Source organism: Triturus cristatus, chromosome 8, assembly GCF_964204655.1.
Source record: "Triturus cristatus chromosome 8, aTriCri1.1, whole genome shotgun sequence".
Lineage (NCBI taxonomy): Eukaryota > Metazoa > Chordata > Amphibia > Caudata > Salamandridae > Triturus > Triturus cristatus.
In genome coordinates, this window is record NC_140591.1 from 601,517,724 (window position 1) to 601,538,937 (window position 21,214).

Sequence of the window (21,214 nt, forward strand, 5' to 3'; positions counted from 1 at the left end):
TTGTTTCCACAGTTGTTCCCACTTGCCTCTAATCCAAGAACATGTTGTGGTAGTTGTTGCTCACTGAGTACACCTGTCCATGACAACCCTATTTTTCTGCTTGATCTTTCTTTGTGCTAAAGTGTGCTACATAACAGTTTGAAGCTTGTTACCTGAGTGCTTGCAGTACTTTTCAGGTAAGATTTGCCTGCTTATTAAATTAGTTGGATCATGTCAAGTATTTTGAAAAGGTGCTCCAAAAAACCATAAAAATGAGCATGGTTTCCTGTTTCTGCCAGCATTAATGTTACTCTGGCATTCATAGTAGCATATTTGGTTTTAGTCCATGTTTTTGAATATTCAGATAGAACATAGGGGCCTATTTCAGCAGACTGCAGATTAGCAGTCTTATCTTTGATCCTCATTTCACTTTTGCATTTTTACACATCTTAACAACTTTCAACATGCATGATTTGTATTTAGGAAAATACTTTCTTTAAATAGTAGATGTTTCATATAATTTGAGACTGAATGCTTGGGAAATAGAAAAGTGTATCTATGCTAAACTTGGCAATAATTCAAATAGACCAGTAATCAGTAGTTTACCTATGTGGAGGAAAAATAACTAAGAAGGGAAATGTACTGACATTTTGAGAGCATTTATGTACTGGAATATGTATTATAGTGCAATGCCAAACCTGGGATGTAATAAGTCGGAAAACTCTTAGCGTTTCAGCTTCACAATTCCGTTGCTGCGCCACACTTGCAGAGATCTGCCCAGCAATTTTGATGCTTTCCCCATCTTTCCAGCCAAGAACTTTCACTTGTCGAACCCTCAGAGTATTTTCAGGGCCTTTCAGTTCAATTTTGATAATGTGATTGTCTCCACCAGGGAGTTCGCTTGTGACCCATCCAATGTGTCTAGAATCCAGGTCCACCTAAAATGAATCAATAGCAACAGAGGTTTCGTTGAGGAGCAGCAAATTGTAATATATATAATGTAATGAGGCTGCAGTCTAATGTAAGATTCATTAGTACATGGCAGAAGATGACTTATTATCATAGTGGAAAATATTTGCGGCTGTTTGCCCATGCTGCCAGTGTCCCACCACGCCATACAAGCCTATACATAATCCTCATTCAAATACTTCCTTAAAGAAGAAGCTACTTACCCTTACTGTTGTTTCTCTACTCATTCTGCTTAAACGTTTGGAATAATAACAGAAGTTGGGCTGGACCCTAAAATATATTTCTTTACACAGACTGAGCAGTAAGAGACATCCTAAAACGTAGAACCACTTAGAAGCAACAATACCAAAAATGGTATTTCTGTGGGTGCACATGCATGAAAACAAGTGTCCTTATCCACCCTGAAAAATTGCTTTAAAAGAGGAATGCATGAGATCACTGGAAGCTAGGACACAGGCTAACATAACCAATAGAATATCTATCAGACACATGGTTACTGCAAGATAAAGTTCTTTCTAATCAATACATTTTAATAAAAATTCAGTATCTTTCCCAGTGAACCTTAATTTAGAAGGACAGACTAAAGAGTAGCATATAATAAATGTCAATAAATAAATGCCAGTCTTGGCTACAGGGATTAAATTGATTATGGGTATCAAATGTTTTGGAGGATGACACTAATTTGTGTCCTGCTACCTGAACTCCAGAATAAGGCATACAATGGATTAGCACACAATATGTGTTTTCATTGACCCTGAGCTGAGGTAGCATAGCTCAGGGTAGCATAGATCTATAATCCTCAATCTCCGAGGAGAAGCCTGCAACTGCAGTAAGGCATTGGTTCGAAGACAGTGGTTAATTTTTAAAAAGAAAATAAGTGCCGGGACCCTCGTCAGGAGGCCACCGCAGTTTGCACCACACATTGCCACTGTACTTACACAACTACTAACAATCACACTGCTACAAGTTGGCAAATCAGACTGTTCGAGGCCACCAAAGCTTTAAGAATGGCTTGGGTGTCGGGTATTACTTGTTTTTAATGTATATTGAATTAACAAACAACTGTTTTTCTGCTCAATTTTTATTTGCACAAACGGCACAACCATGTGGGTACCGGCAACTAAGTGCCAGTGCCGGCAACTAAGTGCCAGTGCCGGCAACTAAGTGCCAGTGCCGGCAACTAAGTGCCAGTGCCGGCAATTAAGTGCCAGTGCCGGCAATTAAGTGCCAGTGCCGAACACCGGAAACCACTGGCTTAAATGAAGGACTTTACGAAGGACGTCTCAACAAGATGAGTAAACAAAGCACGTGGAGGGTCTGTGAAGTGGATTCAAACAAAAAAGTCTTGGAGAACTGAGTTGGCGAAATGTCATTCCTGCTGAACCTGCTGTCAAGATAGTAGTGATTTGGGCACTGAAAACCACGTCACAGCCCATAGATGTCAAGGACAGGCACTTTGCGCACCAATACTGTGAGAGCAACCTTCGCCCGGGTGGAATAAGATCTAAGACCTTCCAGCGGCTGCTTCACGGCCAATGTGTAGCACATCTTAATGAAGAGGAGTATCTACCTTGACGGGGTCCTCTTATTCACAGCCTTCCCTTTCTTCACTGTGGAGAAGCCCACAAACAGCTGATAGTCCTCAAGATATTGCTTGGTACGCTTTATGTAAACGCTTAAAGCCCTTTTGGGGTACATCCAAGAGAAACTCTGCTCCTCTTTCGAGGGATAAAAGGGGCAAAGAAAGCAGGGAGAGTGATGGATTGTCCAATATGAAAGAGTAATGACGTTTGGCAATATTGTCAGCACATCCCACCACACCAACTTGTCCAGTAAAAAGAAAGTGTATGGATGATGTACTGAAAGTGCCTGGTACGCACTTAAAGGATAAGCCCATGTAATCGCAATGAGGAAGTTTGTATCGAAAATCAGGAGACGCAATGAACAACTATGCAATGGCTCGAAGGGTGTCCACACCCACCAACCTGAACACAGCAACAAATTCCCCAAAGTCATCAAGAAATTCAACAACTGGATTACGACGGACCCTACTGTCCAGGAAGTAGCGCTGGGTGAACGTGTGCAGCAAAGCGCAGGCTGCAACATGACAGATGTCCAGGACGGAACTTTGCGTGCTAACGCAGTGGCCGCAGCCTTGGTTTCGGTGGAATGAGCACGTAAGCCCTTCGGGGGATGCTTATTGGCCAGTGCATAGCAGATCTTAATGCAGAGTAAGATCCATTAGGAGATAGTTAGTTTCTGCATGACTTTCCATTTTTTGTCTCCCGCAAACAGTTTATCATCCACCCAGAACAGTTGAGTACGGTCAATGTAGAAAGCCAACACACCTTTTGAGTCTAGCCGATGGAGTCTATCCTCCTCCTTAGAGGGATCAGGTGGCGCCTATAAGGTAGGCAAGGTGATGGCTTGATCTGCGTTGAACGTGGTGCCCACCTTTGGCAAGAAGGATGCTTGAGACCAAAGGACCAGTTTGCTGGTTAAAAAGAGATGTACAGAGGCTGAGATGATCGCGCCTGCAGTTCACTGACCCTCCGGGCAGATGTATTTGCCACCAGAAAGGCTGTCTTGATGGTGAGGAGCCTAAGAGGGCAGTTATGGAACGACTCAAAGGGAGCGCACATTAGAAGAGAAAGAACCAAACTGAGGTCCCATTCAGGCATAATGAAGCGAGCTGGAGGGAACATGTATTGAAGATCTTTTTAAGGAACCTATTTACAATACATTCTAATTTTATATATATCTGGTGTGGTGTCTTTTCATTTGGTATTCAAGGGAACTCATAAAGAGTGTAGAGGTCTAAGCACAACAATTTCTTAAGTAGCATACGTTAAGTTACACAGGAAAAATACAGTTGGGCCCAGGGGCCACGCAAACCATATACTAAGAAAGTGGTATAAGTACCACGTCACGAACAGGGAGTAGGCCTAGGGCATCGCTGGGGCTACACTACCCTACCAATAGTTAGGAAGTGGGAGGCCCACGGGAAGCGTGTGCAGTGTGGAAACACACACGTGGGTTACATTAAAGTCAATGGGAATGTAACAGTTAGAAATAAGAAGAATAAGGGCACTTCCGAAGTAACTAGGAGGAAGCAACTAAATACTTAGACACTTGGATAGTCAATATCCACTGGAGCACCGGAGTACTCGTGCTACCTCACCCACAGGAGACGTGTGCATAGGTGTGAAGATGTGTCGGGTGTCATCGCTGGATCCTATGGATGTCTGAAGAACAGATGATGGCAGGCGGCCAGGAGGAAGATGTCCGGTGGATCCAAGGATGGATCTTGAAGGAAGAACACCTGCAAGCAGAGGGGACAAAGTCTGGGTCACTAGCCAGTGACCGTGTGGAACCAGGAAGGAACCAGGCGATGTCGTGCAGAACACAGGTGATGTCTTGAAGCTTGTCTCTGCAGCTGCGTGGACCAGGAGGCGTCGAGGACGACCAGAACCAGGGTACGAGCTGTCCCACGAAGGATCTTTCTGCTGGCGGAGTCGACGTCCCGATTGGAGTCAACAAGCCTTGGCAAAGGCAAGCCACGCGGAAATGGAAATTCGCTTCAGGTGCAGACCAGGAAGGTCTGAGGTGCTTCTCTTTCACAGGGAAGCAAGGGCCAGTCTGGAGGAAGCAAGGGCCAGTCTGGAGGAGCCAAACCAGCGGTGAAAAGTCAAGGGTTCGTCGTCACTGAGGCTACTAGCCAACGGGCAAGCAACCGGACAGACGCGTCGAGCAGGAAAATGCAAAAGGGCCCCACGCAGAACTCGTGGAGTGTGGAGGGCTGATCTTCGGTGCAGATGGTGCTCGGGGATGGGGCTTCTCAATCCCCAGAGCACAACTTCGAGGATGCCTCAGAAGCTGCGCTGGAAGCTACTCGCCAATTTTCCCAGGTAGCCGGTCCCACGTCTCTCGTCGCCTCCAAGGATCTCAGCTTGGCTGTGGATGTGGATCAGGGTCAGAGAAGTCTGGAGGTCAAGGCGCTGGTCGGGCTCTGCAGTCGGTTCCTCGTAGAACTTAGGCAAAGCAAACGGCAGGTCGCTTGTTGGTGCCTGTTTGCACAGGGTGGCCACTCCTTGGCCACAAGGGAGATTCTTCAGTCTTCTTGTCGTCGAATGTCGAAGGTCCAGAGTTTCGTGTCTAGTTTCAGTTCAGGATAATCCAAAGTCCTAGGGACTCAGCTTCCACTCTTATACTAATCTGGGGGGGCTGGGTTACCTGCTAGGTCCCTCCCATGGGTGGGACCAGGGAGGGGGGTGGTTACACCCCCTTCCCTTTGTCCAGTTTCGCGCCAGGACTGGGCTGGAGTGCCCCAGCACCGGATTGAACCGGACTATGCATGGGACACCTTGTGTGCCCCAGGCAGTGTCTCGTTTCTTTCATCCCTCCCTGCCCCAATACACTAAGCCCTGTCTAGGGTGGTGCTAGCACCTCCCAAGGCAGGAAACCTATTGTCCAAGCCTCCCTCGCTGGAAGGACTCCCAGCAGCAGGAGGTCAGACTTGTGTCCGTGGCAGCAGCATCCATTTTGTGATGCTGGGGCTCTGGTTAACTTTAACCGGGTAGTAGGTCTTCAACATGTCTTCTCCCTCTAGAAGGGGGGAATACTATCCTCATCACCAAAAATGGGGTGGGGGTAGTATTCCAAAGTGTTAGACACCTTACACAACATGTTTTGATAAAGCCAAACCATAGTTACCATAACCGCGAGGATTATAAGGCACTTTAAGAGTATATGGTAGGCGATATCATAGAACAGCTATAAGGACATGGTTCCGAAAGCTGCAGACAGGCTCAGCTCATGCTAGAGCACGATCTCACATGTTACCAAGCACTCTGCCTTCAGGATTGTTAAGGCCTGCCATAGGAGTGGTTGAAAGGTTACCCATGTGTCTATATATAAGGTAGGTATAGGGATACTATACCTAAGCAAGGGGTGATTACACGACCTTGCCCCAGCTGAGTGATCAGCCAGTTGTGTCATGATGGGAGGCCAGCCAGGGGTGGCATAATACATGCTGCAGCCCCTGGTAGGCCTAGGGTACACCCATGCCCTGGGTACCCAAGGTACACTGTACAGGGCCCTCTAAGGTGATCCTTACCAATTGGGTTATGTACCTAAAGTACATAGTATGAATTCAGAGAGAGAACAGCTGGGCTGTGGGTCTGATTAGCAGGCCCACAGCCACATCTAAGTCGAAAACCAGTGAAGCAAAAAGTGGGGGTGACCATAGGAAGCAGACCCTACTCTCCTACAACCAGTATAAACATATAAACACTGGAAAAAAAACCTGCACAACAACAAACTAAATGCCATTCAAAGAAAGGAAAAGGAGAGTGAAAGTCATTTTTATTTCTTCCTGAAGGGGCCAATACAATGTAACTTTGTTATATAAAGTAGCAGTAAGAAAGACTGGGCTAACATTATTCTGCTTGAGTTTTGTTGTTTAGGGATGTCACTAAAATATTGTTTCTTCTTCCTTGTTTTCAGCTTTGTGGTCTTGTTTTAGGTGTTTATTTATTTTATAAACTGTAGAGAATAACGAAATATCAAAATCATATTTTATTTCTTGGCTACGTTTGAGCCTTTCAATGATAGGAAAAATGTAGGCTTCATAAGAATCTTTCCCAATATGTACCATCACATTTACCCACAGAGAATGGGTAAAAACCCTTGGTAAATCAGCCCACTTTTCTAGTGAGTCAGTCTTGATAGTAAGTGAATTGCCAAACACCCCTGGCTTTAAACATACGATGCAAGGTATAGTGACAGCTATATGTGAAAAGAGTGCTTGCCACTTGGTAAGCAAAGAAATGTTGAGGAGCAATTCAGGAACTTCTATTTTACAATGTATGAGAAATAGCCCTTCACCAACCACGGCATTTGAAGTCAATGAAGCCTCACTGTGGTACTCTGCACAAGTTATAGATCCCTTCCGTAAAGGGAAATTATCTCCGGAGCTTCAAAAGTGCTCCTTCATTTTTGACTGCTTCAATAACTGAGGGCATATGCATCCAGTTCAACGCATATGTTGCAGAACCTGTCGCAGAAAATCACAATCTTTGGGTACTCCAATAATGACATGGAAAGCTATGTCAATGACCAGCGTTAGCAAATTGTGTACTGGCTATTTTGGCGTTGCCTGTCTCAAGCTCCAATGTTGGTAGGGCTTTTTCACAGATAAAAGTTTACATGAGAAGGAAAGAGTGAGCGTTCATGACGAAAGACTCACTGAAGAAGTATTGTATGGTGTACTACGATACATTTGATTTGTAAAAATGAATTTGGACCTCATATACACGGTACGTACACTGTCTATATACCATGCACTATCAGTGCAGAAAACAAGCAATAATAAAAGCAAAAAGTTCCATAAACACCGGAAAAACACTTTCTGTTGTTTTTAATGGCGCGAAAACGTGTAACCACTGATAACCACTGTTTTTTTTTAAAGTATTGAAATCACTTGAAAACACTGAAAAAAACACCAGAATTTACAAAAATATAAACTGAAAACAGGAAAGCCTATTCATCATTGACCAGTCCTCGCCCTCTAGAAACGTGGTTTGGTAGAGGGCGGGCATACACCTGACGACAGGGATACACTTCTAAACTAAGTGGGGGCCCTTAAATACAAAAAGTGAGTTAAAAGGCAATTATAGATGTCAAATTAGTTTTAATATGGCTGGCATCTATATGGTATTTAAAATGAGTGATCGGTGTGTTGGGGATTCTATTGTCTCCCCACCGAAGTCAGTGTGGTCGACATGTTTCTGCCTTGTGGCCCAGTAGGGTCCGCAGCCTTCATCAGGACCTAAAGGAATAATGGCGGGCTCCACTCTTACCAGACTGTGGTGAGAGGGTTTCCACTGTGTGGGGTGATAAAGATCACGCTCCACTATGATGCGGATTGCATCTATAGCCTTAAAGTTGAGACAAGGTGCCCCATAGGAGGGTCAAAAGCTGTTGACTGTTGCTGTTCAATCACCACGCATTAAAGCGGACTGTTGACAGGTTCAGGTGGAAACCTCTCCCTCGCTGCTGCGACAGGAGATCCTCCCAAAGGGGCATCCAGATGTGAGTACCGATGGACATGGTCATCTGCGCGGGATACCAGATTCTCCAAGCCCAGTCCGTAGCCACAAGGATGACTTGGGCCCGGTCGTTCCTGATCTTCTTGAGAACCTGGGTAGGAGTGGCATTAGCGGAAAAGCGTAAAGGAGACCAGAGCTCCACTCGAGTCGAAAAGCATCTCCAAGCGAGAGACGCCTTGGAAACTCCAGTGCACAGAGCTGATGACATTGCATGTTCTCAGCAGTGACAAACAGATCTAACCTAGGCTCTCCCTGCAGCTGAAAGAGACATTTCATCAACTCCGGTTGGAGATGCCACCCATAGTCCGTTAGGCATCTTTGGTGGAGTTTGTCCGCTGTGGCGTTTAGAGAGCACACCAGGTATTGAACCACCATGGAAATGCCCCAATGTTCCATCCAAGTCCAGAGATGTAGGGCCTCTTGACAGAGGGTCCACGATCCCACCCTGCACTATATGCTGATGTATCAAAAGGCGGTGGTGTTGTCCATGAACACCTGCACTAGCCTTCCATTAATGGAAGGTAGAAAGGCTTTTAATGCGAACCGGTTTGCTCGAAACTCCTATAGGTTGATGAGTAGTCTAGATTCTGCCGGAGACCAGAACCCTCTGCTCTCCACCTCTACCAGATGGACGCCCTAGCCAAGGAGTGACACATCTGTTACTACTGTTAGATCTGGCTGATGAAGAGAGAGGAGTATACCGCTGAGCCAATCGCGGCTCGTCAGCCACTACTGCAGATCTTTTGCAATGCCCTCGGAGACGTGGAACATGTTGGAGAGATTCCACTGATGCTACGCCCACTGGAGCTTCAAGTCCCACTGCGGAGCCCGCATATACCAGCAGGCATGCATTACAATCAGGATGCAGGAGGTCATGAGAAACAGTAGCCTTATAGTCAGTCTCGCAGAAATCCAGGATAGAGGCAGAAACATCGGTATCATGGCCTGAATATCCTGGACTCGCCAGTCCGGAGGATAAGCCAGAAACTGCCCCATGTCCGGAACAGCCCGATGAAATGAAGCGTCTGATAAGAGATGAGGTGTGACGTCGGCAAATTGATAGTGACCCCCAGCGAGTGCAGGAGGTCCACCATAGTCTGGAGGTGGGAGATGACCACCTGAGGTGAGCCCACCTTCAGCAGCCAGTTGTTGAGATAGGGAAAGACTGGCACCACTGATCTCCGCAGATGAGCTGCAACCACCGCCATCACCTTGGTGAACACCTAGGGGCGCTGGTAAGGCCAAAGGGGAGCAGGGTGAACTGAAAATGCTCGTAGTCTCCTGTGAACTGTGGGTAACGTCCCTGAGAGGGAGTCAGCTGTATTATGGCAAATCTCAAAGGGACGCAACAATGTTAGCACCCATGAGAGAAAAACCAATGTCAACTGTAAAAGGGGCCAGCGGAGAACCCCACTTAGCAAGGTCCTCGCAGAACAGGGAGGCTGGGTGGGCGTTAAGGAATCTGCGGCTAGACAACGTCTCTACCAGATGAACAAGTTACTTACCTTCGGTAACGATGTATCTGTAAGAAACATTAGTTAGTTAGATTCCTCACCTTAGAATATCCCCAGGCGTCAGACTGGATCCGGAAAGATTTTTGTAGCAATACCCCTTGCGCGTCGCTAGGCGTCGTCTGCGGCTCCGCGTCCGTCGTCGGCGTCGTGCGCCGGAATGACGGAGTACTTAGACGCCGCCCTCGCGCGCTGACGTCAGTTCTTATACATAGCTTTCCGCGCCAGGGACGCTGAGCCATGCAAGAGACCGACACTGGTGCCAAAAAATCTAGGGCCCTGAAAGGGAGAACCTTAACCCTAGATGTCGGTTCGCAGAACGGGGAGGCTGGGTGGGTAGGTGAGGAATCTAACTAACTAATGTTTCTTACAGATACATCGTTACCGAAGGTAAGTAACTTGTTCATCTGAAAGAAACACGTTAGTTAGATTCCTCACCTTAGAATAGATACCCCAGCAATACCAACCCCGGAGGTGGGCCTGCGAACCAAGATCACACCAGAAAGTCCTGGAGAACAGAACGGCCAAAGTGGCCATCTCTCCGGACTTGGCTGTCCAGGCAATAGTGCCTGGCGAACGTGTGCAGTGAAGCCCACGTCGCCGCCTGACAGATGTCCTGCAAGGGGACTTCCTGTCCCAGGGCAGTTGTCGCCGCTGTGGCCCGGGTGGAATGGGCTCTCAGCCCAACAGGAGGGACCTTTTTTGCCAAGGAATAGCAGAGTTTAATACACAACACGACCCATCGCGAGATAGTCCACTTGTGCACAGCCTTACCCTTCTTAGCACCTACATATCCAACAAAAAGTTGGTCGTCCACCCGGAACTGTTTTGTGCGGTCCAAATAAAAGGACAGCGCACGTTTTGGGTCCAGACGGTGGAGCCTCTCTTCACCTTTTGAAGGATGCGGAGGTGGAAAGAAGGTGGGCAGCGTGACAGATTGCCCGATGTGAAAGGGAGTCACGACTTTAGGAAGAAAAGAAGGACGTGTCCGGAGGACAACCTTATCCGGATGAACCGAAAGGAAGGGAGGCTTAGCTGACAGAGCCTGGAGCTCACTCACCCGCCTAGCGGAGGCGATAGCCACCAGGAAGGCAGTTTTCAGAGTCAGTAGACGAATGGGACAGTTGTGAAGGGGCTCAAAGGGAGCACACATCAGAAAAGTGAGAACAAGATTCAAGTCCCACTGAGGCATTACGAATGGAACAGGAGGGAACATATGAGTAATGCCCTTGAGAAAACGTGAGACAACAGGGGACTTGAAAAGAGAAGGCTGATCAAGAAGCCGTAAGAAATCAGAGATTGCAGCAAGATAACCCTTCAAGGTGCCCAGGGCAGAGCCCTGCTGGGCCAAAGAAAGAAGAGTAGAACCTCAGAAAGAGGGGCAGAAAGGGGATCCACAGCCTTTGCTGTGCACCATGCCACAAATTTGTTCCACCGGCAGGCGTATACCGACTTTGTGGAGGGACGCCTGGCTGCCAGAATGACATCACAGACTTCAGGAGGCAAGTCAAATGGCATCAACTGTAGCCGCTCAAACTCCACGCATGGAGGTGGAGGCTGGACAGGTTCGGGTGGAGGACCGTCCCCTGCTGCTGCGACAGAAGGTCCTCCTGAAGAGGCGGGATCGATGGACATACTGAGTAGCTCGGGATACCAGTACCTTCGTGCCCAATCCGGAGCCACCAAGATGACTTGGGCCCGGTCGCGCCTGATCTTCTTCACCACTCTGGGCAGAAGTGGTATAGGCGGAAAGGCGTACAACAGACCGCAACTCCACTCGCGACGAAAAGCGTCTCCGAGCGAGTGCCGCCTTGGAAATTCCAACGCGCAGAACTGCTGACATTGCGTGTTTTCTTCGGTGGTGAATAGATCTAACCAAGGCTCTACCCACTGCATAAAGAGACCTTGCGCCACGTCCGAGTTCAGACGCCATTCGTGATCCATCATGCACCGGCGGCTGAGTTAGTCTGCTCTGACGTACAGTGAGCCCGTCTGATGTTGAACCACCTGGGTGATGCCCTGATGTTCCAGCCATGTCCAGAGGCGCAGAGCCTCCTGACAAAGGTTCCACGAACCCACCCTGCCCTGTTTGTTGCAATACCACATGGCGGTGGTGTTGTCCGTGAACACCTGCACGACACTTCCCCGGACAGAGGAAAGGAAGGCTTTAAGTGCAAGTCGGATCGCCCTCAGCTCCAATAGGTTGATATGGAGCCGAGTCTTCGCCGGAGACCAGAGTCCTCTGATCTCCGCCTCTCCCATATGGCCCCCCCATCCCAGGAGGGACGCATCCGTCACTACGACATGCTCCGGTTGGGCTAGGGAGAGGGATCTGCCGCTGACCCAATCGCGATTCATGATCCACCACTGCAGCTGGTTCGCAGTGCCCTCCGAGATCAAGACGTGGTCGGACAGGTTGCCTCGATGCTGGGCCCACTGAAACTTCAGGTCCCACTGCAGAGCCCGCATCCACCATCTGGCGTGAGGTACCAACAGGATGCAGGAGGCCATCAGCCCCAGAAGCCGCAGCACCAACCTGACCGAAACCCAGGACAGAGGCCGGAAGATGGAAATCAGGGCCTGAATGTCCTGGACCCGCTGTTCCGGTGGATAGACCCGGAACGGCGCCGAATTGAGAACCGCTCCAATGAAAAGGAGCTTCTGGGAGGGACTCAGGTGCGACTTCGGCACATTGATGGAGAACCCCAGCGAGTGCAGGAGGTCGGCCGTAGTCTGGAGGTGGGAGACGACTTGGTGGGGCGAACCCGCCTTCAACAGCCAGTCGTCGAGATAGGGGAAGACTGGAACCCCTGATCTGCACAGATGAGCTGCGACCACCGCCATCACTTTCGTGAACACCCGAGGGGCACTGGTGAGGCCGAAGGGGAGCACGGTGAACTGAAAGTGCTCCTGACCCACCGTGAACCGCAGGTAACGCCGGTGGGCCGGGGATGTGGAAATAAGCGTCCTGCAAGTCCAAGGCTACCATCCAGTCTCCAGGGTCTAGGGCAGCCAGAACCTGAGCTAAAGTGAGCATCTTGAACCGGTCCTTCCGGAGGAAGGCGTTGACGCTCCTGAGGTCCAAGATCGGGCATAGGCCCCCTTTGCCCTTCTTGGGAACCAGAAAGTAGTGGGAATAACAACCACGACCTACTTCTGGACCAGGAACGCGCTCGACGGCCTCTTTGGCCAAGAGGGCCGAACCTTCCTCTTGTAGAAGATGCAAATGATCCCCCGACATACGGTGGTTCAGCGGTGGCATGGCAGGAGGGGTCGTCTCGAAGGGGAGGGAGTAGCCCCTTCGGACGATTTGCAGCACCCACCTGTCCGACGTGATGGAGCACCAGTGGAGCAGGTGATGGCGAACTCTGCCGCCCAGTGGCGTTGAATGGGCCTGAAAGCTCGGACTAGGAGGGCTTTGAGGCGGATGCTGCCGGGGTGGATGTGGACTGACCGGCACGTTGACCTCCAGTACCGCCTCGGCGGAATCCGCGACCACGTGCAGGTTGGTTCTGCGGCCGGTGGCTGGGCGGACGTGAGGAGGCGCCCCTTCCTTGGCCACGAAAGGGACGAAAGGCGGAAGTTTGCGGCCGCGGGGCCGAAAGACCCAAGGACTTGGCCATGGCCCAGGAGTCCTTGAACCGAGCCAGCGCACTGTCCGCCTTCTCACCAAAAAGGCGAGTGCCATCAAAGGGCATGTCCATGAGGGAACTCTGGACATCCCCCGAAAATGACGTGGACCTCAGCCAGGCGTGACGCCGAAGCGCCACCCTGGTGGAAATCGCCCGACCCAGCGAATCCGTGGTGTCATGTCCACACCGTATAGTGTGCCGTGCTGCATCTCGACCGTCCGCAAGTGCTTGAGCGAGTCGTGTCCGGGCCTCCACCGGACACAAGGGCAGCACGTCCTCCACCATATCCCACAGAGAGTGGTAATAACGGTCCAAAAGGCAAGCGGTATTTAAAGACTGCAGCCCCAAACTCAGGGACGAGAACAGTTTCTTGCCAAACTGTTCCAACCTCTTGGATTCCCGATCCGGAGGAGCGGACGGGAAGGAGGATTGGGAGGTTGAGGCCTGGATAACCAGACTCTCGGGGGTGGGGTGTTGGGAGAGGAAACTGGGGTCGCCCGGAGCAGGGCGGTGGCGCCCGGCAACGTTCCGGTCCACAGGAGGGACTGTGGAGGGCTTGGACTAAGAGCCCTGCAGAACGTCAATGAGGGCCTCTCTAAACTGCAGCAGAGGCTCAGTGGACCTTGCTGTCGGTTGAAGGACCTCTGTAAGGACGTTAGTCCTCACGGCCACAGCAGGCAACTCCAGCCCTAGGGCTTCGGCCGCCTTGTGCAGCACCACTGAAAAGGCTGCACCCTCCTCCGAGGCCACAGTCGGAGGAGAGATGAAACCAGCATCCGGGGAGGTATCCAGACCGCTGGCATCCCCCAATTCCTCTGCCCAGTCCTGAGAAAGTTGGGCTTGAGCGGCCATAGGGTCTTCAGACCCCTCCCAGTCGCCCTCATCAGCCGATTCCTGATAAACAGGAGGAATGAACGGAGCCGGGCAGTAGATGAAGCGTTTACCAATCGTCGGGCCCGGACCAGGGCTAAACTGGGGAACGACTTCGTATGGGGACGGCGCCGGGGTGGAACCGGTGTCGGCGGAGGAGGCGTCGTGAGGTCGACCGGCGCCGACCGAGATCCAGGCCTGGATCCCTCGGGGACCTGCAGCGTCGGGGCCGGAGCCGTCGACGGCACGCAAGGTCACCCAGTCGAACCTGTGGGGCCCGAAGGCGCGCCAACAGGCGTCGACGGCGGAGCCAGGCCCCTCATGGCCGAGAGGAAGGCACTGACCTCCGCCAGAGTCGCGTTAGTCCCAGGGACCGGCGGGTATGGGGACGGACGCGGCTCCTGCGGCTCAGACGGAGCCGCGGGGGTGGGACCACCCTGACCCTCAGCCCAGTCGCGCGACCAGCGAGGGGAGTCCGAAGAGCGATGTCGTCTCTTGGACTTCTTGGAGTGCTTCGACTTACCGGAAGACCCCGACGAGCGATGACGATGGCTGCGGCTCCGCGACCGGTCCTTGGACCTCCTCCTGGACCGGGACCGAGAGCGGCGCGGAGCCGAGTGCCGAAACTCGAGGAGCTTACGGGACCGCTCACGCCTAGCTTTCGATGTCAAGGCCTGGCAATCGAGGCACAACTCCGCGTCATGGTCGGCCCCCAGGCAATAAAGGCACCGGCGATGGTGATCCGTCACCGACATCAGGCGATGACAGGCGTCACAGGCTTTGAAACCAGGCATCCTACCGGCACCAGAGTCGAGTCGATAGACAAAAAAGTAAAAAAAGTTAGTCAAAAAATGACTAGGGATAAGCTCTTCCCGGATCGGCACTTACTGGCGCGGAAAAAAGAAGAACTGACTTCAGCGCGCGAGGGCGGCGTCTAAGTACTCCGACGACGTCATTCCGGCGCACGACGCCAACGACGGACGTGGAGCCGCAGACGACGCCTAGCGACGCGCAAGGGTTATTGCAACAAAAATCGTTCCGGATCCAGCCTGACGCCTGGGGATATTCTAAGGTGAGGAATCTAACTAACGCGTTTCTTTCAGATACATAGTTACCGAATGTAAGTAACTCGTAGATCTGATAGAGACATCTAGCCGCAGATTCCTTAACTTAGACTAGATACCACAGCCATACCCCAAAAAGGGGGGGTGGGCCTGCCAGAGAACAACAAAGCGCCAAGCATCCAATCCGGCAACAGTGTGACGGATAAAAGGAGGGGGGGAGAGAACTGTGGCGAAACAGCCAGACAGCAACCCAGCAGCTAGAAAGAGCAGAAATAACAGGATAGAAGATATCCCAAAAACGCCAGAATGGCGCCACACCATACCTGTATAAAAATGACAGGTGGAACGGCAGGAGCCCTATACCAGAGCAAAGAAAGAGAGAGAGAGAGGAAGAAGGACCACTCTCGGCTTAATGGCACCCGATGAATACACCGACCCAAGCTCGAAATTAACTTGAAGAGATTCAACCAGCCTAACAGACTAACCTAAGAAGGAAGTCGAAGGAGCCGGTGTCACGAGCCCAAAGGCAAGAGCTAGAACCTGAGCCATGTGTTGGGAATAGCCAGCAGGACAGGAAACATGCCAAGTGCACACACAATCCCCAAAAAGGGTAAGTAGGGGCAATTAGCATCAATTGTAAACCTGCCGAAGCTGGAAGAAATATGCAGTAGGCAAACAGATAGAGAGACCTTAAAGTGGTTTACACAAGAAGCATAAGAGTGCCTGAACGGGCAATATGAAGCCAAAGTGAGAAACAACCCACAATAGAGCTGTCCGCAGGCGTAGCTGTAACAATAGTACGTGATAACGTGGAAAAGGGCATATCCGAAGGAAGTGGCCAAAAAACGCCAAATTTACTAATAGTTATGTTATGTTATGTTATTAGAACTTTTATAGTGCACAGCTACCCTAGGGTGTCCCGGCGCTTGCTGTAGTTCTCCCAACACCCGCAACAAGAGAATCAAAACAACCAAGTTTTGAGCGCTTTCCTAAAGGAAAGAAGATCCTTTGAATTCCTCAAATCAAAAGGAAGCTCATTCCAGGCCCTGGCCGCCCCTGCTACAAAACTTCTCCCGCCCCATCTGGCTTTCCTTATGATGGGAAGGATGATAAGTTTTGCTCCCAAGGAGCGCAATGATCTAGCTGGAACATACCAGCGAAATTGTTGTCTCAGATGTATTGAGCCTGTATCCTGAAAAGCGCGAAAGATTAAACAAAGAGCTTTGAATAGGATGCGCTTTTTTACAGGCAGCCAGTGGAATTTTCTTATAGCGTCAGAAATAGGGGTAGACCTCGAAGTTCCCGTGAGCAGCCTAGCTGCTGAGTTCTGGAGCATCTGGAGTTTACGACGGTTACCCTCCTGCATATTCAAATAAAGACTATTGCAGTAGTCAAGGCGAGACAAAATCAACGCTGTAACCATGGTGAATTTACACTCCGAAGGTAGAAGCGGGAGCACTTTCTCAGGCTCCTAAGAGTGTAAGAGGTGGTGGAAACTACCGCATTCACCTGGGCATGCATGGAGAGGCAATCATCCAATACTACACCCAGATTTTTTACTTTTCTCGAGGGGACTGGAAGAGTGCCCATAGTCTCAGGCCACCAACTAGGAGTCCAGATATTGGCATTATTGCCAATTAATATCACCTCCGTCTTACTTGCATTGAGCTTTAAGCAATTTTGTGACATCCAATCTCCTACCGCCCCCATGCAGTCATGTAGCCTTTCCCCTGATGCCCTCTCCTGGCCTGGTAGCATGGAGATTATGATTTGAGTATTGTCAGCATAAAATGTAAGACAGAAGCCAAACGATTCAATCAAGGGGGCCAGAGGGGATATATAAATGTTAAAAAGGGTGGGACTAAGGGAGGAACCCTGTGGAACCCCACAAGGAAGTGAGAAAGGGTTTGAGACGAAGTCACCCAAAGCCACTGACTGTCGTCTTTCGGAAAGGAAGTACTCTAAGAGAGACCAGGCTTTATTCCGTATTCCGCATTCCGCAAGCCGACAACCGGTCCATCAGAATTCCATGATGGACCGTGTCGAAGGCCGCGGAGAGGTCATGCAGGATCAGCACAGCCTTACCACCTTGGTCCAGCCCTCTCCTAATCTCATCCGTCGATTTGAGAAGAGCGGTCTCGGTACTGTGCCCCTCTCTAAAACCAAACTGGGTGGGATCCAGGGCATTGGTGTCACGCAGAAAAGCACTCAACTTAATATTCAAATGTTTTTCCACCAGTTTCGCCGGTAGGGGAAGACGCGAAATGGGGCTAAAATTGTTTGGATCGTTCATATCCGAAGCTGCCTTCCAACGTTTAGGAAACTGCCCAAGAGTAAACATAGCATTGTAGAGAATCGTCAATGTCAACACTATGGGTTCAGGTGCCAATTTTGCTATTGCCACAGGGCAAGGGTCATAAGGTGACCCAGATTTCGCAGTTACCAGAAAATTAAGGGTCTCAGAGTATGCTATAGGAGGAAAAATATCCAAAGTGGAATTTAACTCCAGGCCGGCCGACAAGGCTGACTTAAAACTAGCCGGACTCTTGAATGTATCGAAGATTTTAGCCACTTTATTCTGGAAGAAAATGGCAATTTCCTCACAGAAATCCCTTGTTGGCGTAAGGAGGACGGGCAATGGGTGCGCCAGCCTAGTTACTATTTTGTAAAGTTCCTTAGTGGAATTACTCGCAAGTTTAATCTGGTGTGCAAAAAAACTCTCTCTTAGTTTCCAACAGCAAATGTTTATAGCACTGAATACTTTGTTTATAAGTATCTTTAGCAGATGGGAGATAGCTCTTCCTCCAAGCCCGTTCCAGCTGTTTACATGTTACCTTTTGGGACTTCAATTCTGGAGAGTACCATGGGTCTGTGGGTATTAACCTTTTAGGGACAATAGTTTTTTTAGGAGCAAGAGTAAGGCAAATCTCCTCCAGCCAAGATGTATATACCGAGGCGGCTTCTTCAACATCTAAAGGGAGGGGTTTCTGTGTGGAGAATAAAAGATCCCTAAGATCATTTCCTTCAACCTTATTCCAAGATCTAATTTCCTTAGGCTCCCCCCCGCGGGGGTTCTACCCTGATCTTTCACGCCCCTTACCTCGAACCTGACTGCATAATGATCAGACCAGGCAAGGGGAAAGATATCAGTAACCGAGAGCTGTGTAGAATTGGAGAAGATCCCATCCAAAGTGTGCCCTGCCTGGTGAGTAGGAGCCCGCACCAGTTGTTTAAACTCCAGACTACCCATGAGGTCAAGCAGTCTTCCAGTGTCTCTGTCCCCATCCGTCTCTAGGTGAAAATTAAAATCACCCAGGAAGGTAAACGACTCCCTGGACAAGCCGTCCTCAAGCACAGCTCCCACCTCTGTTAAAAACGGGCTCCTAAGACCTGGAGGTCTATAGATTAAAACACCCCTAAAAATGTGGCCATGATGGAGGGTGAAGGCAAAGGACAAAGCTTCAAAGCAGGAATAGACGGTTGTATCAAAAACGGCTTTGATAGAACTGTCGTGGAGCACGGCCAGCCCTCCCCCTTTCTTAGAGGGTCTATTTACAGTATAGCAAGAAAAGCCAGGAGGCGTGGCTTTCACGAGATCAGGTCCCGAAGCTTCGTCCAACCAGGTTTCTGTAATAAAGGCTATTTTAATATTATTATCCTCGATTAATGTTGCACACTCGACACTATGTTTGACCAAAGAGCGTGCATTAACTAATAGTGGGAAGAGTCTCTGAATCCGAGACCAACACTCCAGAAAAGACACGTACAGCGTCGAACACCAAAAAGGGAGCATATGTCAAATTGGGAAATTACCCCAGTAAGCAGAAGCAAGGAGGAACCTATGGGCAACTTTCAACAACATAGAAAAGCTTCCCCACACATGGAGATATTGGTCCGGACCGTGCAGCCTCGAAAGAGGTGGCTACGTAGGAAGAGGAATACCAAGGCAACCGGCATGTATACAGAATGTATAAATATATAATCATGTAGAGACAGAGCTAGCTAGGGGCAAGAACATGTCCGTACCAGATCATACCTAGCACAGTTAAGGCAGTAAGGAGCTGTTGTAGAAGAGGAGACCATGAAACCTCCCAAAGAGGTGGATGACCATGGCGTTAGCTGATGGCCCCAGGAAAAAACAGAACACCAGACAATCGGACCAACAGACGACGCATGGAGACACAGGCTCTCCAGGTCCAGGTGAAATAAGCAAACTATATAATAGCATACAAGTACCCCACATGGAGTATGCATACCCCAAACAACGGGGAACACCTCTTAGGTCAATATGCCAAGCTAAAAGAGCGCAGTAACAAACTGTGAGAAAGTGGCTCTGTATATAATGTTCCTTAATAGGTACAGGGTGTACAGAGTCCACAGACCCCAAGGGTTTAACAGAGGTTAAAGTTAGATATAACCTTACTCTCCAAAGTGGTAGCCTGGTCGAGCAGTAAGGCAGTATCAGAGGACGTGTAAAGCATTTATTGTACACACTCAGTCAGCAAATAGTTCCACACACTCAATAACTGAACTCTAGGCCAATGGTTTGTATAAAAAAAATATATGCTTGTTTTATTTTAGAACCAACACTTGGAATTAAAATATACTTTCTCGACAGGAGATGTTTCATAAAAATACTTTTGTATATGCAATTGACTTTTTAGTAAACAGTTACAAATAGTTGCAGTAGGCAACTCTATTTCTAAACACAATACATTGAGCTCAATGATAAATTCAAATTATATGCAACAGATTACTTTGTAGATTACTTTTGTAATTCCAGGCTTGGATCCTAGATCCAGTTCAGGGTCAGTTCTCAGAATCAGCTATTGAAAGTCGACTTTGGTACTGTAATGATTTTTAACTAATATTTAGCTATTTCAAAAGTGAGCACTTAGAAAATATTTCAGAGCAAACAATCAATGATTCCCTATGGAAGGAAATGTAGGTTACAGGTACAGTAGGTTATCGTTACTTTTGTAATCCAGTACTGGGTGTCTAGACTCAGTACTGGGACATTTATCCAAAACAGGTAAGTAATTACGTTTTCAGATGTTATACGATATTTGAGGAATATTTAGAAATTGCAGAAATCAACACTTAAAAGAAATTTCACAGAAAAGCAGTCAATGGTTTCCTACGGAAGAAAAAGGAGTTAAAGGTAAGTATAGTTGTGGGTACTTTTCAGAGTCAGTGCTGGGCACCAAGATCCAGCACTGGGAGTTCACCTAAGAGCAGGTGAGTAAATTCGTTTTTGGTACTCGGCTGATTTTTGGTGAATATTTTGAGTTTTGAAAAGTTCACACTTAGAAGAATTTCCAAGAAGAAGCCAGTCAATGTTACCCTATGAGGAAAATGAAGTTAGCGGTTTAAGGGTAAGTACTCGACTGGCAGAGTTGAGGTTCTGGGCATAGACTCAGGGGTCCCCCAGTGTCAGGTAGGTACAGTCAGTTCACCCTCAGCGGTTTCAGGACGGCCGGGTGCAGAGAGAGTTAGGCCCAATGTTATCCTATGAGGGATAGGGGGGCCTGGGTTGGTGGCTGCTGTCGGGCAAGCCACGCGGCTGTGGGAGCTGGGCTCCTGGTCACTTATTCAGGGCAAGTGGGGAAGTAGGTTAGAGTAGAGTTTGCACTGCCAGGGCCACTCGGGCAGCTGGGTGCAGGGTGCTTTTGAGCCATCGGGCGCTCAATTGGTTTCTATGGGAAATCTCCGGTTTGGAAAAAGACTGCAGGCTCGGGGACGAGGACTCTTCAGGTGCCACCACCACTTCGAGGGGTAAGTTGGGTAGTTGAAGGATAGGTAGGTACCCCGGGATTGGGCACAGAGGGCCGTGGGGCGCCGGGTGCAGGGGTGCCTTTTGACGTCGGAAATCTTACCCTCTTGTTGATCGCGGTTGGGGTGGCACTCTGTTCCGAGGCTGCAAGCTTCTTCAGGATACTCGAGGGGGGTCCTTGGGTGCCGGACTCGGGGTCACAGTCGCCGTGGGGTCGTCCTCGTGGGTTTAGTTCACTCCGGCACCGGCTAGGCTTGGCGGGTGCAGAGTGGGCTGGGATCGCGGTTCCGGGCTGCTGCCAGGGGTG

At 49.4% G+C, this 21,214-nt stretch overlaps 1 protein-coding gene across 15 annotated transcripts in view; it reads right to left on the minus strand.

Annotated features, from left to right (window-relative positions):
- Positions 1 to 21,214, minus strand: part of MYCBP2 (MYC binding protein 2) — a 1,771,217-nt gene that overhangs the window by 308,525 nt on the left and 1,441,478 nt on the right. For all 15 annotated transcript variants that reach the window (XM_085622060.1, XM_085622057.1, XM_085622054.1 and 12 more), the window contains one exon: positions 678 to 917. In XM_085622060.1, coding sequence (XP_085478186.1) covers positions 678 to 917 — 240 coding nt within the window. The remainder of the gene's footprint in view (positions 1 to 677; positions 918 to 21,214) is intronic.